The sequence below is a fragment of the Zea mays genome, chromosome 4, assembly GCF_902167145.1.
Source record: "Zea mays cultivar B73 chromosome 4, Zm-B73-REFERENCE-NAM-5.0, whole genome shotgun sequence".
Classification (NCBI taxonomy): domain Eukaryota; kingdom Viridiplantae; phylum Streptophyta; class Magnoliopsida; order Poales; family Poaceae; genus Zea; species Zea mays.
Genome location: NC_050099.1, coordinates 224,546,047 through 224,568,866, shown reverse-complemented (window position 1 = coordinate 224,568,866; position 22,820 = coordinate 224,546,047). Strand labels below are relative to the sequence as shown.

Below are 22,820 nucleotides of genomic sequence, written 5' to 3'. Positions count from 1 at the left end.
GGGTATTAAATGTAGTCGGATTATAAAACTAATTTATCAGCCAAAGATTAAAAGACGAGACGAATCTAGTCTAGTTGGTTGGGTCTATATTTCATACTCTATTTAAAAGTCAAACGCTTGATGTGACCCGGGCTAAACTTTAGCAGAAGCAACCAAACACCCCCTAAGAACGTAAACAGCTAATATCTCAGCCAACAGAAATGTACGAAGTGTTCTCTGGATTAACCCTCAAACCAAAGGATAAAGGACAATGACTACCAAGAAACCAGATGTCACCAAATATCGTCAACATCATAATATAAATTCAAAGAGCCATTAGTTCATCACAATCCAAACCAAACCAGATATAAGTTTGGAAGTAGCCAACATGCAACACATAGCTGCTCGAGAACAACTTATGGAAAATCTTAGCTAAAGGCAGTTCATGACGCTAGTATCTGGCATAGAGCAAAACTTGAAGACCACATCCGCTCTAGTCTCCCTTCCTGCGGAAAGAGCAGCCCTCAGTGAGCCTTGCCTTTCCTCCTGTGGGTTGGCAGAGGACAGTTTGGCAGCCAGGGCACACAACAACAGTCTGGGAGTGGCTGAAAACAGTGGTTCTGCAAAAAAAAACATTAATTAATCCATTACACTACCTTTCCACCAGAAGGCATAGGAGAACTTGATAAAACAATGAGTATAACTATAACACAATGAAATAAACAATATAAGCTTATGATGCTTAAATTTATGACAACATCCTGGTTATTTGGGACCTAAAGACACAGCAAATTGGTGATCATTATTAAGTTTTGATGGTACCAATATATTTTAACATGCTAATCCAAACTTAGGTCCTGTTTGTAGTTTTGTATTGACGGATGATAGATTACTCTGGAATTCAGTTTAACACTACCAAACCATCCATTTTCCCGAAAGTCCTTGAACTATACGTTCCACAATGCACAATGCGCGGAAAATTCATTGACACTTCAGAAATACCAAATGGAAAGACATCAGTCCACGAAGAGAAAGCGATCATTGTGATAATAATCTATTGAGTGTTTCTCCAGTTACCTACGACAACTAACAAAGTAAATTTTAATCAAATTGTTAGTGACCAAGAAAAAATCAAATGTTGCTGGAATTCGACAGGACAACTATCAGCTCCTGACCAAAGATGAGGAAATTTATAAACAGTTTTCCAAAACTCTAAATCCTACCTTAACTAGTACTCCATTCCGAATTTTAAGTATTTTTGGCTTTCCTAGATACATTTCTTCTACTATGCATCTAGACATAGTGTAAGTATAATTACACACCAAAAGGGAATCTAGAAAAGCCAAAATGTCATAGAATTTGGAATGGAGTAGAAATTTACTACTACACACTAGCCTTGTCAGGGAAAAACTCTAGAATTACAGAATCACTTTGCAGGTCAAACAAGACAATTCAATAATATCCATTCAACAATAATGTACAACTTAACAAAAAATAGCTTCTTTTATTTGTCTTCTACAACTTGCTATGTCAGTTTAAAATTGTAGTCGACCAAGAAAAACAATCTTATGTGGAATTGGAGCAGGGACAATTAACAGCTTCTGAGCAAAGACAAGTGAAATTTATAAACATGTTCTCAAACTCTACTCAATGCATTAAAATTGTAGAAAGTTTCTACTGTACAGTAACCATAAGTTAAAAACTGTAAAAAAATTACACATACTCATTTTGAAGGTCAAACAACATAACTTCATATTATCATGCAACAAATAAATAGCAAACATCTAACAATAGCTTACTAACTGGCTAGTTTCTTTGTCCCAAATGTATCAGTAATATACCTACTGGCTACAATTAATACAGTATTTACTAATAGGAAAGATATTTCAGTTCAAAAGAACCTCGGTTTAAGCAAAACATAAGCACCAGGGAAGGGGGTTCAATGGTAACCCACAATCAATCAACAATTGGCGAGAACTAAATAATCTAAACCTTGAATAGAATCTAATGAGGGGCAGAAAAACTTACATGCTGAAGCACCCCTGGCACTTAACATCCTACAATACAAAAAAAAATCCCAATTAACACATGGGGGATAAAGAAAAGGTAAAGGGAAAACGACCGAGCTAACAACCGCCGCAGAAACGGGAGCACGATAGAGCTAAGAACAAGTATCATGAAGGAGACGCATTAGGGCAAGAACAAGTACCATGAAGAAGGAGTTGGGCGACTGGACGAGTCTCTTTTTCTTGTGCTTGAGCTTCTCGAGTTCTGCCGGCGGGTTGAGCAGATCAATGTCGTTCTGGAGAACCTGCGCATCCAATCAATCTCAGGATCCGACCGAGCACGCTGGATCTTCAGTAGCGGGTAGATGAGGGGATCAGAGCTTACCATCTTGCCTCGGGCTGCGGCGGAGGGAACTGCGTTAGATGCGGCGGCGGCGGCGGAGGCGCTGCAGCAGAAGTCTGAGCCGGGAGGGTTTTGCGCGGACGACGTGATGGTTACTTTATACTAGGATCTGGAGAATCCCGACCGTTCGATCCAGCTGGCTCATCATCACGACCTTTGGAGTGACCCGCATTGCGCACAGTGGCCTGGATTATTGGGCTTGTCTCTGTAGCTGAATTGAGGCCCATTTATGTGACACTGCAAGAGAACTACAAACACGCTTTATATATGCAAAGTGCTACGTTTTTTATTTATGTTTAAGTATAAAATATAAAACATAAAAATATATATATTCTGTTGGCGAGATTTATATGAATTTAGGTTTAGAGCTAATAATTATATTTTGAATCTATATTTATACATAATTTTAGTATTTTTATAACTTAAATGTGTATGGAGGGAATGGAGCACGACGACGGTGGAGCGTGAACTAGAAAAACTGGTGCTGACAAGTCCAATGCTCGCACGTTGCAACGGCACGCAATTATATTTGATACCCATAAAAATTAAATTCAATATCAAATAGAACATATGATCCACATATCAAATTTTAAACTGATAAGAATAAATATTATACTTTATTTTATCTAAAAGGACAAAAAGGGTATAGGTTGAAAAATGAGCTCGACCCCTTTCTATAGATCACTCAGTCGCTCTTCCTTCTTCAACTAGCGAGGTGTTACTGTGTATAAGAGTGTTGTGTTGTACTGTTGTGTGTGACTTCTTATTGTGTTGGGCTGGGGTAGTTTCTCACGGCCCATCTATAGAGTAATGGTTCATTTGTGGTGTAACGGTCCATTGCTAAGTGAGAAAAAACGGTGGAGAGGAACAGACCTACGCGCTTCGCATATGACATACGATGCACGATCCATAAAACTATTCATGTAAAAAAGTGTGTGTATATATATATATATATATATATATATATATATATATATATATATATATATATATATATATATATATATATATATATATATATATATATATATATATATATATATATATATATATATATATATATATATATATATATATATATATACACACGTCACACAACGCTGTCGTGCCCATTCAACCTCTTCCCACCACCTCCGCCCCCTTACACGCCTGTGGTTCATCGCCGAGCAAGGCAAAGTCGAGGTGCCCATTCAACCTCTTCCCAGCACCTCCGTCCCCCTACATGCCTGTGGTCATCGCCGAGCAAGGCAAAGTCGAGGTAAGTCATTAGGCAAAGTTTAGGGTCAATTTTTTTCTAGGGCATCTCGAGTTTTTTCTTAATAACATGTCTATTGCTTTCATTATTATTCTCATATTTTTGATAAAATGTCACCAATATGCAAATCACCAATATGCAAACCTAGTTAAATATCCTTTCTAGGTCATCGTGATTTGTTGCATAGGTTTTATACTATCACCACTATGCAAATACAATTAAATCTTGTTTTGTTACAGAGTACCGGTGCATATCCATTATCTATGCCCATAGTTGCACAATATATGATAAAATGCACTATTCTATGGTTGCAATCATTCTTTCTACATCCAAGGCTTTTTTAGCTGGATTTTTGGTCAATTTTATGCATTTTCATGATTCAGGCATACCTTCACTATTTATGCATACAACTACGTCATTTATCCTATATGTTCCATTTTTTATACAACCATCATGATGTAAATCCAGTTAATATATTGTTGTACAAATTACTCTTAGAATGCTCCTTATTTATGTATTAGGTGAGTGCTCGTGCGTTGCAACGGTAACATATAATACCACAATAACTTATATACAAATGTGTTGTGTTGTTACGAGAAAATGTTTCGTAATCCATTTATGATCCTAGACATACATAAAATTTGTTATTTTAATCTATCTATTTCACCACTATATTGCAATCATCAATATCATGTAGACTTCTATATATGATAGTTAAGTGCCTGTGCGTTTCAACAGCACATTAATTGTTTGCTCTTTCATTCGCGTACAATGTTGAGAAGCATTTCAAGTAATGTGTTATATGCTTAATAATAAATACCATATTCAGGAGAAACTATCAATGAGAACAACACCGAGGTTATTGTCCCTTACCAACTATGTTATATCAGTGCTCGAGACACCTTATGTTTGTAATGCCCAAATTTGTAAACCATATTAAAGGGAATAATTTTCCTATATGTTTTGCCTTTATTTAATATAACATGTGAATAACCTCATTTTAGGTGAGTAATTAGCCAATAACATATAAAATACATCATGCATCATGCTGAAATTATTTGTGTGTGTGCATTTACAAAAAATAGTGATCAACTCAATGGGAATACATTAAGGTTCAATATGAGAATTAAGACTTAATTTCTAATATAGAAAGGGAAAATAATACAGAAAAGAGGAGAAAGAAAATACTACACAATACAAAATAAACAAGTAAATACATAATTCCCTTCATAATGGTAAAATTCAATTAGTATATTTAAAATGAGTACAAATTCATAGTTAAATTTAAATTCAAATTTGGAATCAATAAAATAAAAAGGAAAAGAAAATCAGAAATTCTAAAGGAAAATGGGGAAGGAGAAAAGGCTTAGTGGGTTGCGGGTGCCACTTTCGGCCCATTGACTCATCACCGCGCGCACTCCACTACCGCTTTCGCGCGCCGCTTGTGTACGCTGGTGACTGGGCCCCACTGGTCAATCGCACAGCTGGGTCCAGGCGCCGCCTGACGCTGCGTCACTGACCCCACGTGCCAGCCGCTACTGCCTCGCACGTCCCTCTATCACGTGGTCCCGTAATGTCAGCACCCGCCTGCAACGACCTCGCCGGTAATGGCAGGACTTCGTCGTGAATCCCGGGGAAGTCCGTTCCCCAGACGTGGGCGTCAACCGTGCTATATGAAAGGGAAATAGGGTCAAACCTTTTCCTAAATGATTTTGGTGGTTGAATTGCCCAACACAAACAATTGGACTAACTAGTTTGCTCTAGATTACATGTTCTACAGATGCCAAAGGTTCAACACAAACCAATAAAAAGTTAAAGTTAGGGTTCAAAAAGAAACGAGCAAAACCAAGCGAAGGCTGCCCTGGTCTGGCGCACCGGACTGTCCGGTGTACCAGCGGACAGTGTCCAGTGCACCACCAGACAGTGTCCGGTGCACCAGGGAGATCAACTCTGAACTGCTAAGCCTCGGGTTTTTGGAGAACCACTCCGCTATAATTCACCGGACTGTCCGGTGTGCCATGCGGAGCAACGACTACTGCGCCAACGGTCGTCTACAAAAGTAAACAGTGAACGTTATAGTGCGTGGACAGTGCGTGCAGAGTCGGAGCAGGCGCCAGAAGGCGCACCGGACAGTGAACAGTGACTGTCCGGTGCACCACCGGACTGTCCGGTGGTCCCAGCTGTCAGAGCTCCAACGGTCGAACCCTAACGGTTGGGTGACGTGGCTGGCGCACCAGACAGTGTCCGGTGGCGCACCGGACTGTCCGGTGGCGCACCGGACTGTCCGGTGCGCCCATCGACAGACAGCCTCCCCAACGACCATTTTGGTGGGTGGGGCTATAAATACCCCCCAACCACCACCATTCAAGGCATCCAAGTTTTTCAGACATCTCACTCAATACAAGAGCTAGTGCATTCAATAAAAGACACAATTAGATTGAATCAAAGCCTCTCCAAGTCCCAATTCCACTCAAAGCAATTAGTGACTAGAAGAGAGAGTTTTGCTCGTGTTCTTTGAGTTCTTGCGCTTGGATCACTTTTCTTCTTCCTCTTTCTTGTTCTCAAGCAACTTGTAATCAACACAAGAGACACCAAGTTGTGGTGGTCCTTGTGAGGGGTCTAAGTGACCCGTTGATTAAGGAGAAAAGCTCACTCGGTCTAGGTGACCGTTTGAGAGAGGGAAAGGGTTGAAAGAGACCTGGTCTTTGTGACCACCTCAACGGGGACTAGGCCTTCAAGGGCCGAACCTCGGTAAAATAAATCATCGTGTCATCCGCTCTATTTCTTTGGTTGATTTGTTTTTGCCCTCTCTTTCGGACTCGACTTTATTTCTAACGCTAACCCCGGCTTGTAGTTGTGTTTAAAGTTTATAAATTTCAGATTTGCCTATTCACCCCCCTCTAGGCGACTTTCAATTGGTATCAGAGCTCGGTACTTCATTAGAGCCTAACCGCTCGAAGTGATGTCAGGAGATCACTGAAAGTCGCCTAGAGGGGGGGTGAATAGGGCGAAACTGAAATTCTCAAAAATAATCACAACTACAAGCCGGGTTAGCGTTAGAAATAAAATAGAGTCCGCGAGAGAGGGTGCAAAACAAATCGCGAACGAATAATGAAGTGAGACACGCGGATTTGTTTTTGAAAGTCGCCTAGAGGGGGGGTGAATAGGGCGAAACTAAAATTTACAAATATAAAAACAACTACAAGCCGGGTTAGCGTTAGAAATGTGAACGAGTCCGCGAGAGAGGGCGCAAAACAAATCGCAAGCAAATGAAGAGTGTGACACACGGATTTGTTTTACCGAGGTTCGGTTCTTGCAAACCTACTTCCCGTTGAGGAGGCCACAAAGGCCGGGTCTCTTTCAACCCTTCCCTCTCTCAAACGGTCCCTCGGACCGAGTGAGCTTCTCTTCTCAAATCAAAGTCGGGAATAAAACTTCCCCGCAAGGGCCACCACACAATTGGTGCCTCTTGCCTTGATTACAAAGGAGTTTTGATTACAAGAACAAGTGAGGAAGAAAAGAAGCAATCCAAGCGCAAGAGCTCGAAAGAACACAAGCAAATCACTCTCTCTAGTCACTATGGCGTGTGTGGAATTTGGAGAGGATTTGATCTCTTTGGTGTGTCTAGAATTGAATGCTAGAGCTCTTGTAGTAGTTGGGAAGTGGGAAACTTGGATGCAATGAATGGTGGGGTGGTTGGGGTATTTATAGCCCCAACCACCAAACTTGACCGTTGGCTGGGCTGTCTGTTCGATGGCGCACCGGACAGTCCGGTGCACACCGGATAGTCCGGTGCCCCCTGCCACGTCATCACTGCCGTTGGATTCTGACCGTTGGAGCTTCTGACTTGTGGGCCCGCCTGGATGTCCGGTGCACACCGGACAGCTACTGTTCCTTGTCCGGTGTGCCGGAATGGGCGCGCCTGACATCTGCGCGCGCTGCGCGCGCATTTAATGCACCGCAGGGAGCCATTGGCGCGGAGATGACCGTTGCTCCGGAGACGCACCGGACAGTCCAGTGCACACCAGACAGTCCGGTGAATTATAGCGGACTAGCCGTTGGAGTTTCCCGAAGCTGGCGAGTTCCTGAGGCCGACCTCCCTTGGCGCACCGGACACTGTCCGGTGTACACCGGACAGTCCGGTGAATTATAGCCGAGTCGCCTCTGGGAATTCCCGAAGGTGGCGAGTTTGAGTCTGAGTCCCCCTGGTGCACCGGACATGTCCGGTGGCACACCGGACAGTCCGGTGCGCCAGACCAGGGGTGCCTTCGGTTGCCCCTTTGCTCCTTTGTGGAATCCAAAACTTGGTCTTTTTATTGGCTGAGTGTGAACCTTTTACACCTGTATAATCTATACACTTGGGCAAACTAGTTAGTCCGATTATTTGTGTTGGGCAATTCAACCACCAAAATTTATTAGGGACTAGGTGTAAGCCTAATTCCCTTTCAATCTCCCCCTTTTTGGTGATTGATGCCAACACAAACCAAAGCAAATATAGAAGTGCATAATTGAACTAGTTTGCATAATGTAAGTGTAAAGGTTGCTTGGAATTGAGCCAACATAAATACTTACAAGATATGCATGGATTGTTTCTTTCTTATATAACATTTTGGACCACGCTTGCACCACATGTTTTGTTTTTGCAAACTCTTTTGTAAATACTTTTCAAAGTTCTTTTGCAAATGGTCAAAGGTAAATGAATAGGATTTTGCAAAGCATTTTCAAGATTTGAAATTTTCTCTCCCTGTTTCAAACGCTTTTCCTTTGACTAAACAAAACTCCCCCTAAAGGAGATCCTCCTCTTAGTGTTCAAGAGGGTTTTGATATATCATTTTTGAAATACTACTTTCTCCCTCTTTTGAACACAATAGGATAACAATTGATAAATACTCTTGGAAAACACTAAGTTTTTGAAATTGGTGGTGGTGCGGTCCTTTTGCTTTGGGCTCATACTTTCTCCCCCTTTGGCATGAATCGCCAAAAACGGAATCATTAGAGCCCTTTGAAGTACTATCTTCCCCTTTGGTCATAAGTAAATGAGTTAAGATTATACCAAAGACGAAGTTCGGTCCTTTTCTTGGAGCGATGGCGAAGGATGAGTTACGGAGTGGAGGCCTTTGTCTTCGCCGAAGACTCCAATTTCCTTTCAATACACCTATGACTTGGTGTGAAATAGACTTGAAAAGCACATTAGTCATAGCATATGAAAGAGATATGATCAAAGGTATATAAATGAGCTACGTGTGCAATATAGCAAAAGAAATTGCGCGAATCAAGAATATTGAGCTCATGCCTAAGTTTGGTAAAAGTTTGTTCATCAAGAGGCTTTGTAAAGATATCGGCTAATTGATCTTTAGTGTTAATATAAGAAATCTCGATATCTCCCTTTTGTTGGTGATCCCTAAGAAAATGATACCGAATGGCTATGTGCTTAGTGCGGCTATGCTCGACGGGATTGTCGGCCATCTTGATTGCACTCTCATTATCACATAGCAAAGGGACATTGGTTAATTTGTAACCGTAGTCCCGCAGGGTTTGCCTCATTCAAAGCAATTGCGCGCAACAATGACCTGCGGCAATGTACTCGGCTTCGGCGGTGGAAAGAGCAACCGAATTTTGCTTCTTTGAAGCCCAAGACACCAAGGATCTTCCCAAGAACTGGCAAGTCCCCGATGTGCTCTTCCTATTAATCTTACACCCCGCCCAATCGGCATCGGAATAACCAATTAAATCAAATGTGGATCCCCGAGGGTACCAAAGCCCAAACTTAGGAGTATAAGCCAAATATCTCAAGATTCGTTTTACGGCCGTAAGATGGGATTCCTTAGGGTCGGATTGGAATCTTGCACACATGCAAACAGAAAGCATAATATCCGGTCAAGATGCACATAAATAGAGTAAGGAACCTATCATCGACCGATATACCTTTTGATCCACGGACTTACCTCCCGTGTCGAGGTCGAGATGCCCATTGGTTCCCATGGGTGTCTTGATGGGCTTGGCATCCTTCATTCCAAACTTGCAAAGAATGTCTTGAGTATACTTGGTTTGGCTAATGAAGGTGCCCTCTTGGAGTTGCTTGACTTGAAATCCTAGAAAATACTTCAACTCCCCCATCATAGACATCTCGAATTTCTTTGTCATGATCCTACTAAATTCTTCACATGTAGATTCGTTAGTAGACCCAAATATAATATTATCAACATAAATTTGGCATACGAACAAATCATTTTCAAGAGTTTTAGTGAAGAGAGTAGGATCGGCCTTGTCGACTTTGAAGCCATTTGCAATAAGGAAATCTCTAAGGCATTCATACCATGCTCTTGGGGCTTGCTTGAGCCCATAAAGCGCCTTAGAGAGCCTATAAACATGGTTAGGGTACTCATTGTCTTCAAAGCCGGGAGGTTGCTCAACATAGACCTCTTCCTTGATTGGTCCATTGAGGAAGGCACTTTTCACGTCCATTTGATAAAGCTTAAAGCCATGGTAAGTAGCATAGGCTAATAATATGCGAATTGACTCAAGCCTAGCTACGGGTGCATAGGTTTCACCGAAATCCAAACCTTCGACTTGGGAGTATCCCTTGGCCACAAGTCGTGCTTTGTTCCTTGTCACCACACCATGCTCGTCTTGCTTGTTGCGGAAGACCCATTTGGTTCCTACAACATTTTGGTTAGGACGTGGAACCAAATGCCATACCTCATTCCTCGTGAAGTTGTTGAGCTCCTCTTGCATCGCCATCACCCAATCCGAATCTTGAAGTGCTTCCTCTACCCTGTGTGGCTCAATAGAGGAAACAAAAGAATAATGTTCACAAAAATGTGCAACACGAGATCGAGTGGTTACCCCCTTTTGAATGTCGTCGAGGATGGTGTCGACGGGGTGATCTCGTTGGATTGCTTGGTGGACTCTTGGGTGTGGCGGCCTTGGTTCTTCATCCTCCTTTTCTTCATCATTTGCATCTCCCCCTTGATCGTTGCCGTCATTTTGAGGTGGCTCATTTGCTTGATCTTCTACTTCATCAACTTGAGCTTCATCCTCATTTTGAGTTGGTGGAGATGCTTGAGTGGAGGAGGATGGTTGATCTTGTGTATTTGGAGGCTCTTCGAATTCCTTAGGGCACACATCCCCGATGGACATGTTCTTTAGCGCGATGCACGGAGCCTCTTCATCACCTATCTCATCAAGATCAACTTGCTCTACTTGAGAGCCGTTAGTCTCATCAAACACAACGTCACAAGAAACTTCAACTAGTCCTGAGGACTTGTTAAAGACTCTATATGCCCTTGTGTTCGAATCATATCCTAGTAAAAAGCCTTCTACAGTTTTAGGAGCAAATTTAGATTTTCTACCTCTCTTTACAAGAATAAAGCATTTGCTACCAAAAACTCTAAAGTATGAAATGTTGGGCTTTTTACCGGTTAGGAGTTCATATAATGTCTTCTTGAGGATTCGGTGAAGATATAACCGGTTGATGGCGAAGCAGGCGGTGTTGACCGCTTCGGCCCAAAACCGGTCCGGTGTCTTGTACTCATCAAGCATGGTTCTTGCCATGTCCAATAGAGTTCGATTCTTCCTCTCCACTACACCATTTTGTTGTGGTGTGTAGGGAGAGGAGAACTCATGCTTGATGCCCTCCTCCTCAAGAAAGCCTTCAATTTGAGAGTTCTTGAACTCCGTCCCATTGTCGCTTCTAATTTTCTTAATCCTTAAGCCGAACTCATTTTGAGCCCGTCTCAAGAATCCCTTTAAGGTCTCTTGGGTATGAGATTTGTCCTGCAAAAAGAATACCCAAGTGAAGCGAGAATAATCATCCACTATTACAAGACAATACTTACTCCCGTCGATGCTTATGTAAGCAATCGGGCCGAATAGATCCATGTGGAGTAGCTCAAGCGGCCTGTCGGTCGTCATGATGTTCTTGTGTGGATGATGGACTCCAACTTGCTTCCCCGCCTGACATGCGCTACAAATCCTGTCTTTCTCAAAATGAACATTTGTTAATCCTAAAATGTGTTCTCCCTTTAGAAGCTTATGAAGATTCTTCATCCCAACATGGGCTAGTCGGCGGTGCCAGAGCCAACCCATGTTAGTCTTAGCAATTAAGCATGTGTCGAGTTCAGCTCTATCAAAATCTACTAAGTATAGCTGACCCTCTAACACACCCTTAAATGCTATTGAATCATCACTTCTTCTAAAGACAGTGACACCTACATCAGTAAAAAGACAGTTGTAGCCCATTTGACATAATTGGGAAACAGAAAGCAAGTTGTAATCTAAAGAATCAACAAGAAAAACATTGGAAATAGAATGGTCAGGAGATATAGCAATTTTACCAAGTCCTTTGACCAAACCTTGATTTCCATCCCCGAATGTGATAGCTCGTTGGGGATCTTGGTTTTTCTCATATGAGGAGAACATCTTTTTCTCCCCTGTCATGTGGTTTGTGCACCCGCTATCGAGTATCCAACTTGAGCCTCCGGATGCATAAACCTACAAAACAAATTTAGTTCTTGACTTTAGGTACCCAAACTGTTTTGGGTCCTTTGGCATTAGAAACAAGAACTTTGGGTACCCAAACACAAGTCTTGGAGCCCTTGTGTTTGCCCCCAACAAACTTGGCAACGACCTTGCCGGATTTGTTAGTCAAAACATATGACGCATCAAAAGTCTTAAATGAAATGCTATGTTCATTTGATGCATTAAGTGTTTTCTTTCTAGGCAACTTAGCATGGGTTGGTTGCCTAGAGCTAGATGTCTCACCCTTATACATAAAAGCATGGTTAGGGCCAGAGTGAGACTTCCTAGAATGAGTTCTCCTAATTTTGCTCTCAGGATAACCGGCAGGGTACAAAATGTAACCCTCGTTATCCTGAGGCATGGGAGCCTTGCCCTTAACAAAGTTAGACAAGTTATTAGGAGGGACATTAAGTTTGACATTGTCTTCCCTTTGGTAGCCAATGCCATCCTTAATGCCAGGGCGTCTCCCATTATAGAGCATACTTCTAGCAAATTTAAATTTTTCATTTTCCGAGTTATGCTCGGCAATTTTAGCATCTAGTTTTGCTATATGATCATTTTGTTGTTTAATTAAGGACATGTGATCATGAATAGCATTAATATCAACATCTCTGCATCTAGTGCAAATAGTGACATGCTCAATGGTAGATGTAGATGGTTTGCAAGAATTAAGTTCAACAATCTTAGCACTAAGTATATCATTCTTATCTCTAAGATCGGAAATTGTAATTTTGCAAACATCAAAATCTTTAGCCTTAGCAATTAAATTTTCATTCTCTAATCTAAGGCTAGCAAGAGATACATTCAATTCATCAATCTTAGCAAGCAAATCAATATTATCGTCTCTAAGATTGGGAATTGAAACATCACAAACATGTGAATCAACCTTAGCATTTAAACTAGCATTTTCATTTCTAAGGTTGTCAATAATCTCACGGCAAGTGCTTAGCTCGCTAGACAATTTTTCACATTTTTCAACTTGTAGAGCGTAAGCATTTTTAACCTTAACATGTTTTTTATTTTCCTTGATTAGGAAGTCCTCTTGGGAGTCCAAGAGATCATCCTTCTCATGGATGGCACTAATTAGTTCATTTAATTTCTCTTTTTGTTCCATGTTAAGGTTGGCAAAAAGAATGCGTAAGTTATCCTCCTCATTGCTAGCATCATCCTCATCACTAGAGGTTTCATATTTAGTGGAGGATCTTGATTTTACCTTCTTCCTTTTGCCGTCTTTTGCCATGAGGCACTTGTGGCCGACGTTGGGGAAGAGAAGCCCCTTGGTGATGGCGATGTTGGCGGCGTCCTCGTCGGAGGAGGAGTCGCTTGAGCTTTCGTCGGAGTCCCACTCCCGACAAACATGGGCATCACCGCCCTTCTTCTTGTAGTACCTCTTCTTCTCCTTTCGCCTCCCCTTCTTGTCGTCACCTCGGTCACTGTCACTAGATATAGGACATTTAGCAATAAAATGACCGGGCTTACCACACTTGTAGCAAACCTTCTTGGAGCGGGACTTGTAATCCTTCCCCCTCCTTTGCTTGAGGATTTGGCGGAAGCTCTTGATGACGAGCGCCATTTCCTCATTGTCGAGCTTGGAGGCGTCTATTGGTTGTCGACTTGGTGTGGACTCCTCCTTCTTCTCCTCCGTTGCCTTGAACACAACGGGTTGAGCTTCGGATGTGGTGGCATCATCAAGCTCGTTGATCTTCCTCGAGCCTTCGATCATGCACACAAAACTCACAAATTCCCGATAACTTCCTCGGGGGTCATTTTAGTATATCTAGGATTACCACGGATCAATTGAACTTGAGTAGGGTTAAGGAAAATAAGAGATCTTAGAATAACCTTAACCATCTCGTGGTCATCCCACTTTACGCTCCCGAGGTTGCGCACTTGATTCACCAAGGTCTTGAGCCGGTTGTACATGTGTTGTGGCTCCTCCCCTTTGCGAAGCCGGAACCGACCGAGCTCCCCCTCGATCGTTTCCCACTTGGTGATCTTAGTGAGCTCGTCTCCCTCGTGCGCGGTTTTGAGCACATCCCAAATCTCCTTGGCGCTCTTCAACCCTTGTACTTTGTTATACTCTTCTCTACTTAGAGAGGCGAGGAGTATTGTTGTTGCTTGAGAGTTGAAGTGCTCGATTTGGGCCACCTCATCCTCATCATAGTTCTCATCCCCTACCGACGGTACCTGTGCACCAAACTCAACAACATCCCATATACCTTTGTGGAGCGAGGTTAGATGAAATCGCATTAAATCGCTCCACCTAGCGTAATCTTCACCATCAAAAGTTGGTGGTTTGCCTAATGGGACGGAAAGTAAAGGTGTATGTTTGGAAATGCGAGGGTAGCGTAGGGGGATCTTACTATACTTCTTGCGCTCTTGGCGCTTAGAAGTGACGGAGGGCGCATCGGAGTCGGAGGTCGATGTTGATGAAGTGTCGGTCTCGTAGTAGACCACTTTCCTCATCCTCTTGTGCTTGTCGCTTTTCCGATGCGGCTTGTGGGAAGAAGATTTTTCCTTCTTCTCTTTGTGGTGAGAAGAGGAAGACTTTTTCTCCTTCCATTTGGAGGAGTCCTTCTTCTTCTCCTTCCTCTTGGTGCGGGACTCTTCCGATGAAGTGCTCCCGTGGCTTGTAGTGGCTTTTCGCCGGTCTCCATCTCCTTCTTGGCGTGATCTCCCGACATCACTTCGAGCGGTTAGGCTCTAATGAAGCACCAGGCTCCGATACCAACTGAAAGTCGCCTAGAGGGGGGGGGTGAATAGGGCGAAACTGAAATTTACAAATATAAACACAACTACAAGCCGGGTTAGCGTTAGAAATGTGAACGAGTCCGCGAGAGAGGGCGCAAAACAAATCGCAAGCAAATGAAGAGTGTGACACACGGATTTGTTTTACCGAGGTTCGGTTCTTGCAAACCTACTCCCCGTTGAGGAGGCCACAAAGGCCGGGTCTCTTTCAACCCTTCCCTCTCTCAAACGGTTCCTCGGACCGAGTGAGCTTCTCTTCTCAAATCAAAGTCGGGAATAAAACTTCCCCGCAAGGGCCACCACACAATTGGTGCCTCTTGCCTTGATTACAAAGGAGTTTTGATTACAAGAACAAGTGAGGAAGAAAAGAAGCAATCCAAGCGCAAGAGCTCGAAAGAACACAAGCAAATCACTCTCTCTAGTCACTATGGCGTGTGTGGAATTTGGAGAGGATTTGATCTCTTTGGTGTGTCTAGAATTGAATGCTAGAGCTCTTGTAGTAGTTGGGAAGTGGGAAACTTGGATGCAATGAATGGTGGGGTGGTTGGGGTATTTATAGCCCCAACCACCAAACTTGACCGTTGGCTGGGCTGTCTGTTCGATGGCGCACCGGACAGTCCGGTGCACACCGGACAGTCCGGTGCCCCCTGCCACGTCATCACTGCCGTTGGATTCTGACCGTTGGAGCTTCTGACTTGTGGGCCCGCCTGGATGTCCGGTGCACACCGGACAGCTACTGTTCCTTGTCCGGTGTGCCGGAATGGGCGCGCCTGACATCTGCGCGCGCTGCGCGCGCATTTAATGCACCGCAGGGAGCCGTTGGCGCGGAGATGACCGTTGCTCCGGAGACGCACCGGACAGTCCGGTGCACACCGGACAGTCCGGTGAATTATAGCGGACTAGCCGTTGGAGTTTCCCGAAGCTGGCGAGTTCCTGAGGCCGACCTCCCTTGGCGCACCGGACACTGTCCGGTGTACACCGGACTGTCCGGTGAATTATAGCCGAGTCGCCTCTGGGAATTCCCGAAGGTGGCGAGTTTGAGTCTGAGTCCCCCTGGTGCACCGGACATGTCCGGTGGCACACCGGACAGTCCGGTGCGCCAGACCAGGGGTGCCTTCGGTTGCCCCTTTGCTCCTTTGTTGAATCCAAAACTTGGTCTTTTTATTGGCTGAGTGTGAACCTTTTACACCTGTATAATCTATACACTTGGGCAAACTAGTTAGTCCGATTATTTGTGTTGGGCAATTCAACCACCAAAATTTATTAGGGACTAGGTGTAAGCCTAATTCCCTTTCAGTTTTACCGAGGTTCGGTTCTCTCAAACCTACTCCCCGTTGAGGAGGCCACAAAGGCCGGGTCTCTTTCAACCCTTTCCCTCTCTCAAACGGTCCCTCGGACCGAGTGAGCTTTCTCTTCTCAAATGCTTGGAACACAAAGTTCCCACAAGGACCACCACAAGATTGGTGTCTCTTGCCTCAGTTACAAGTGAGTTTGATTGCAAGAAAGATTGAAAGAAAGCACGATTGCAAAAGCCAAGCGACAAGAGCGACAAATAACACACGGATCACTTTCTCTCTCAAGTCACTAATCACTAAAGATCTCTTTTCTCAATTGTGAAACTTGGAGAGATGGAGGCTTTGAATGTGTCTTGGAATGAATTGCTAGCTCTTGTATTGAATGTTGAAGGTTGGAATGCTTGGGTGAGGTGAATGGAGGTGGTTGGGGTGGTATTTATAGCCCCCAACCACTTCCTAGTCGTTGCTCCATTCTGCCGACCGCGGACGGTCCGCCCGCCTGGTCCGGACGGTCCGCGCCTGTAGATCAACGGCTGAAAATGCAACGGTCAGCAGTAACGGCTATATCAATGGCTATATTGCATTTAATGCGTCGTCAGATGTCAGATAAAGTCAGGCGCGGACGGTCCGGTCGTGCACCCCGGACGGTCCGCGCGGACGCTATAATTCATTTTCCGAACCCGTCACCTTCGGGTTTTTCGGTTCCTTACCTACCGGACGGTCCGCGCGAGGTCCCAGACGGTCCGCTCTTTTCCTCCGGACGGTCCATAGTGCAGACTCGGATTTATGCATTGGTTCTGTTCGAGGGTCATCCTGGTGGTGCGGACGGTCCGCCGCAAGGGCCCAGACGGTCCGCACTTGGCCTATTTTTCCAAAAAGCTTCTCCTGTCCGGAATAATCTACGGTATTCCGGACAGTCGATTTAGTACGTTTGTAGATGAACCTTTGGCACCTGTAGAACATATATTCTAGAGCAAACTAGTTAGTCCAATTATTTGTGTTGGGCAATTCAACCACCAAAATTATATAGGAACTAGGTGTAAGCCTAATTCCCTTTCAATCTCCCCCTTTTTGGTGATTGATGCCAACACAAACCAAAGCAAATATAGAAGTGCATAATTGAACTAGTTTGCATAATGTAAGTGCAAAGGTTGCTTGGAATTGAGCCAATATAAATACTTACAAGATATGCATGGATTGTTTCTTTCATTCTTAATATTTTGGACCACGCTTGCATCACATGTTTTGTTTTTGCAAATTCTTTTGTAAATCCTTTTCAAAGTTCTTTTGCAAATAGTCAAAGGTAAATGAATAAGATTTTGCAAAGCATTTTCAAGATTTGAAATTTTCTCCCCCTGGTTCAAATGCTTTTCCTTTTGACTAAACAAAACTCCCCCTAAATGAAATCCTCCTCTTAGTGTTCAAGAGGGTTTTGATGTAACAATTTTGAAATACTACTTTCTCCCCCTTTGGAACACAAAAAGATACCAAATTGATATTTATTTGAAAATTATTTTAAAATTAGGTGGTGGTGCGGTCCTCTTGCTTTGGGCCAATACTTTCTCCCCCTTTGGCATGAATCGCCAAAAACGGATACTTGGAATGAAGTAAGGGCCCGTTCTAGCTACTTTCTCCCCTTTGGCAAGGAAAACATATAAGTGAAGATTATACCAAAGATGGAGAGTGATGTGGAGCGACGGCGAAGGATGAGTAGTAGAGTGGAGTGGAAGCCTTTGTCTTTGCCGAAGACTCCAATTCCCTTTCAATATACCTATGACTTGGTTTGAAATATACTTGAAAAACACATTAGTCATAGCATATAAAAGAGACATGATCAAAGGTATATTTATAAGCTATGTGTGCAAATTAGCAAAAGAAATTCCTAGAATCAAGAATATTGAGCTCATGCCTAAGTTTGGTAAAAGTTTGTTCATCAAGTGGCTTGGTAAAGATATCGGCTAATTGATCTTTAGTGTTAATGTATGAAATCTCGATATCCCCCTTTTGTTGGTGATCCCTAAGAAAATGATACCGAATGGCTATGTGTTTAGTGCGGCTATGCTCAACGGGATTATCTGCCATGCGGATTGCACTCTCATTATCACATAGAAGAGGAACTTTGGTTAATTTGTAACCATAGTCCCGCAGGGTTTGCCTCATCCAAAGCAATTGCGCGCAACAATGGCCTGCGGCAATATACTCGGCTTCGACGGCAGAAAGAGCGACCGAATTTTGCTTCTTTGAAGCCCAAGACACCAAGGATCTTCCCAAGAACTGGCAAGTCCCCGATGTGCTCTTTCTATTAATTTTACAACCCGCCCAATCGGCATCGGAATAACCAAGTAAATCAAATGTGGATCCCCGAGGGTACCAAAGCCCAAACTTAGGAGTATAAGCCAAATATCTCAAGATTCGTTTTACGGCCGTAAGGTGGGATTCCTTAGGGTCGGATTGGAATCTTGCACACATGCATACGGAAAGCATAATGTCCGGTCGAGATGCACATAAATAAAGCAATGAACCAATCATCGACCGGTATACCTTTTGATCGACGGATTTACCTCCCGTGTCGAGGTCGAGATGCCCATTGGTTCCCATGGGTGTCTTGATGGGCTTGGCATCCTTCATTCCAAACTTGGTTAGAATGTCTTGAGTGTACTTTGTTTGACAAATGAAGGTGCCCTCTTGGAGTTGCTTGACTTAGAATCCTAGAAAATACTTCAACTCCCCCATCATAGACATCTCGAATTTTTGTGTCATGATCCTACTAAATTCTGCACATGTAGATTCGTTAGTAGACCCAAATATGATATCATCAACATAAATTTGGCATACAAACAAATCATTGTCAAGAGTTTTAGTGAATAAAGTAGGATCGACCTTGCCGACTTTGAAGCCATTTGCAATAAGGAAGTCTCTAAGGCATTCATACCATGCTCTTGGGGCTTGCTTGAGCCCATAAAGTGCCTTAGAGAGCTTATAAACATGGTTAGGGTACTCACTGTCTTCAAAGCCAGGAGGTTGCTCAACGTAGACCTCCTCCTTGATTGGTCCGTTGAGGAAGGCACTCTTCACGTCCATTTGGTAAAGCTTGAAGCCATGGTAAGTAGCATAGGCTAATAATATGCGAATTGACTCAAGCTTAGCTACGGGTGCATAGGTTTCACCAAAATCCAAACCTTCGACTTGTGAATACCCCTTGGCCACGAGTCGAGCTTTGTTCCTTGTCACCACACCATGCTCGTCTTGCTTGTTGCGGAATACCCACTTGGTTCCTACAACATTTTGATCAGGACGTGGAACCAAATGCCATACCTCGTTCCTCGTGAAGTTGTTGAGCTCCTCTTGCATCGCCATCACCCAATCCGAATCTTGGAGTGCTTCCTCTACCTTGTGTGGCTCAATAGAGGAAACAAAAGAGTAATGCTCACAAAAATGTGCAACCCGAGATCGAGTGGTTACCCCCTTATGAATGTCGCCGAGGATGGTGTCGACGGGGTGATCTCGTTGGATTGCTTGGTGGACTCTTGGGTGTGGCGGCCTTGGTTGTTCATCCTCCTTGTCTTGATCATTTGCATCTCCCCCTTGATCATTGCCATTATCTTGAGGTGGCTCATCTCTTTGATCTTCTCCTTCATCAACTTGAGCCTCGTCCTCATTTTGAGTTGGTGGAGATGCTTGCGTGGAGGAGGATGGTTGATCTTGTGTATTTGGAGGCTCTTCGAATTCCTTAGGGCACATATCCCCAATGGACATGTTCGTTAGCGCGATGCACGGAGCCTGTTCTTCACCTATCTCATCAAGATCAACTTGCTCTACTTGAGAGCCGTTAGTTTCATCAAACACAACGTCACAAGAAACTTCAACTAGTCCTGAGGACTTGTTAAAGACTCTATATGCCCTTGTGTTTGAATCATATCCTAGTAAAAAGCCTTCTACAGTTTTAGGAGCAAATTTAGATTTTCTACCTCTCTTAACAAGAATAAAGCATTTGCTACCAAAAACTCTAAAATATGAAATGTTGGGCTTTTTACCGGTTAGGAGTTCATAGGATGTCTTCTTGAGGATTCAGTGTAGATATAACCGGTTGATGGCGTAGCAAGCGGTGTTGACCGCCTCGGCCCAAAACCGATCCGGTGTCTTGTACTCATCAAGCATGGTTCTTGCCATGTCCAATAGAGTTCGATTCTTCCTCTCCACTACACCATTTTGTTGTGGCGTGTAGGGAGAAGAGAACTCATGCTTGATGCCCTCCTCCTCAAGGAAGCCTTCTATTTGTGAGTTCTTGAACTCCGTCCCATTGTCGCTTCTAATTTTCTTGATCCTTAAGCCGAACTCATTTTGAGCCCGTCTCAAGAATCCCTTTAAGGTCTCTTGGGTATGGGATTTTTCCTGCAAAAAGAACACCCAAGTGAAGCGAGAATAATCATCCACAATAACTAGACAGTACTTACTCCCGCCGATGCTTATGTAAGCGATCGGGCCGAATAAATCCATGTGTAGGAGCTCCAGTGGCCTGTCACTTGTCATGATGTTCTTGTGTGGATGATGAGTGCCAACTTGCTTCCCGGCTTGGCATGCGCTACAAATCCTGTCTTTCTCAAAATGAACATTTGTTAGTCCTAAAATGTGTTCTCCCTTTAGAAGCTTATGAAGATTCTTCATTCCAACATGGGCTAGTCGGCGGTGCCAGAGCCAACCCAAGTTAGTCTTAGCAATTAAGCAAGTGTTGAGTTCAGCTCTATCAAAATCTACCAAGTATAGCTGACCCTCTAACACTCCCTTAAATGCTATTGAATCATCACTTCTTCTAAAGACAGTGACACCTACATCAGTAAATAGACAGTTGTAGCCCATTTGACATAGTTGCGAAACGGAAAGCAAATTGTAATCTAAAGAATCTACAAGAAAAAACATTGGAAATAGTATGGTCAGGTGATATAGCAATTTTACCCAATCCTTTGACCAAACCTTGATTTCCATCCCCGAATGTGATAGCTCGTTGGGGATCTTGGTTTTTCTCATATGAGGAGAACATCTTCTTCTCCCCTGTCATGTGGTTTGTGCACCCGCTGTCGAGTATCCAACTTGAGCCCCCGGATGCATAAACCTACAAAACAATTTTAGTTCTTGATTTTAGGTACCCAAACGGTTTTGGGTCCTTTGGCATTAGAAACAAGAACTTTGGGTACCCAAACACAAGTCTTGGAGCCCTTGTGTTTGCCCCCAACAAACTTGGCAACTACCTTGCCGGATTTGTTTGTAAGCACATAAGATGCATCAAAAGTTTTAAATGAAATACTATGATCATTCGATGCACTAGGAGTTTTCTTTCTAGGCAACTTAGCACGGGTTGGTTGCCTAGAGCTAGATGTCTCACCCTTATACATGAAATCATAGTTAGGGCCAGAGTGAGACTTCCTAGAATGAGTTCTCCTAATTTTGTTCTTAGGATAGCCGGCAGGGTACAAAATGTAACCCTCGTTATCCTGAGGCATGGGAGCCTTGCCCTTAACAAAGTTAGACAAGTTCTTAGGAGGGGCATTAAGTTTGACATTGTCTCCCCTTTGGAAGCCAATGCCATCCTTGATGCCAGGGCGTCTCCCATTATAGAGCATACTTCTAGCAAATTTAAACTTTTCATTTTCTAAGTTATGCTCGGCAATTTTAGCATCTAATATTGCGATATGATCATTTTGTTGTTTAATTAAAGCCATGTGATCATGAATAGCATTGATACCAACATCTCTACATCTAGTACAAATAGAAGTGTGCTCAACGGTAGATGTAGAGGGTTTGCAAGATTTTAGTTCTACAACCTTAGCATGCAACATATTATTCTTAGTTCTAAGGTCGGAAATAGTAGTATTGCAAACATCAAAATCTTTAGCCTTAGTAATCAAATTTTCATTTTCTACTCTAAGGCTAGCAAGAGAATCATTCAATTCCTTAATCTTAGCAAGCAAATCATTATCATTTCTAAGATTGGGAATTGAGACATCACATACATGAGAATCAACCTTAGCAATTAATCTAGCATTTTCATTTCTAAGGTTGTCAATGGTCTCATGGCAAGTGCTTAGCTCACTAGACAATTTTTCACATTTTTCAACTTGTAGAGCATAAGCATTTTTAACCTTAACATGCTTTTTATTTTCCTTGATTAGGAAGTCCTCTTGGGAGTCCAAGAGATCATCCTTCTCATGGATGGCACTAATTAATTCATTTAATTTTTCTTTTTGTTGCATGTTTAGGTCGACAAAAATGGTACGCAAATTATTTTCCTCATCACTAGCATTATCATCACTAGAGGATTCATATTTAGTGGAGGATTTAGATTTAACCTTCTTCCTTTTGCCGTCCTTTGCCATGAGGCACTTGTGGCCGACGTTGGGGAAGAGGAGTCCCTTGGTGACGGTGATGTTGGCGGCGTCCTCGTAGGAGGAGGAGTCGATGGAGCTCTCGTCCGAGTCCCACTCCCGGCAAACATGGGCATCGCCGCCTTTCTTCTTGTAGTACTTCTTCTTTTCTCTCCTCTTTCCCTTCTTGTCGTCGCCCCTGTCACTGTCACTAGATATAGGACATTTTGCAATGAAATGACCGGGCTTACCACA

General features: G+C 43.2%; 1 protein-coding gene and 1 non-coding gene across 2 annotated transcripts; both read right to left on the bottom strand.

Moving 5' to 3' along the window:
• Positions 1-270: 270 nt before the first annotated feature.
• On the bottom strand, positions 271-2,456 carry LOC542617 (ribosomal protein S27). The gene is made up of 4 exons (NM_001112144.2): positions 2,371-2,456; positions 2,189-2,290; positions 2,008-2,036; positions 271-599 (listed from the first exon to the last, which is right to left on the bottom strand). The coding sequence occupies exons 1-4, from the start codon at positions 2,371-2,373 to the stop codon at positions 473-475; spliced, it is 261 nt and encodes an 86-aa protein (NP_001105614.1). The 5' UTR covers positions 2,374-2,456; the 3' UTR covers positions 271-472.
• Positions 2,457-2,847: 391 nt separating this feature from the next.
• Positions 2,848-3,035, bottom strand: LOC111591473 (U2 spliceosomal RNA). Its single transcript, XR_004858090.1, has one exon. It is a non-coding gene; the product is annotated as a U2 spliceosomal RNA (small nuclear RNA).
• Between the last annotated feature and the right edge of the window lie 19,785 nt (positions 3,036-22,820).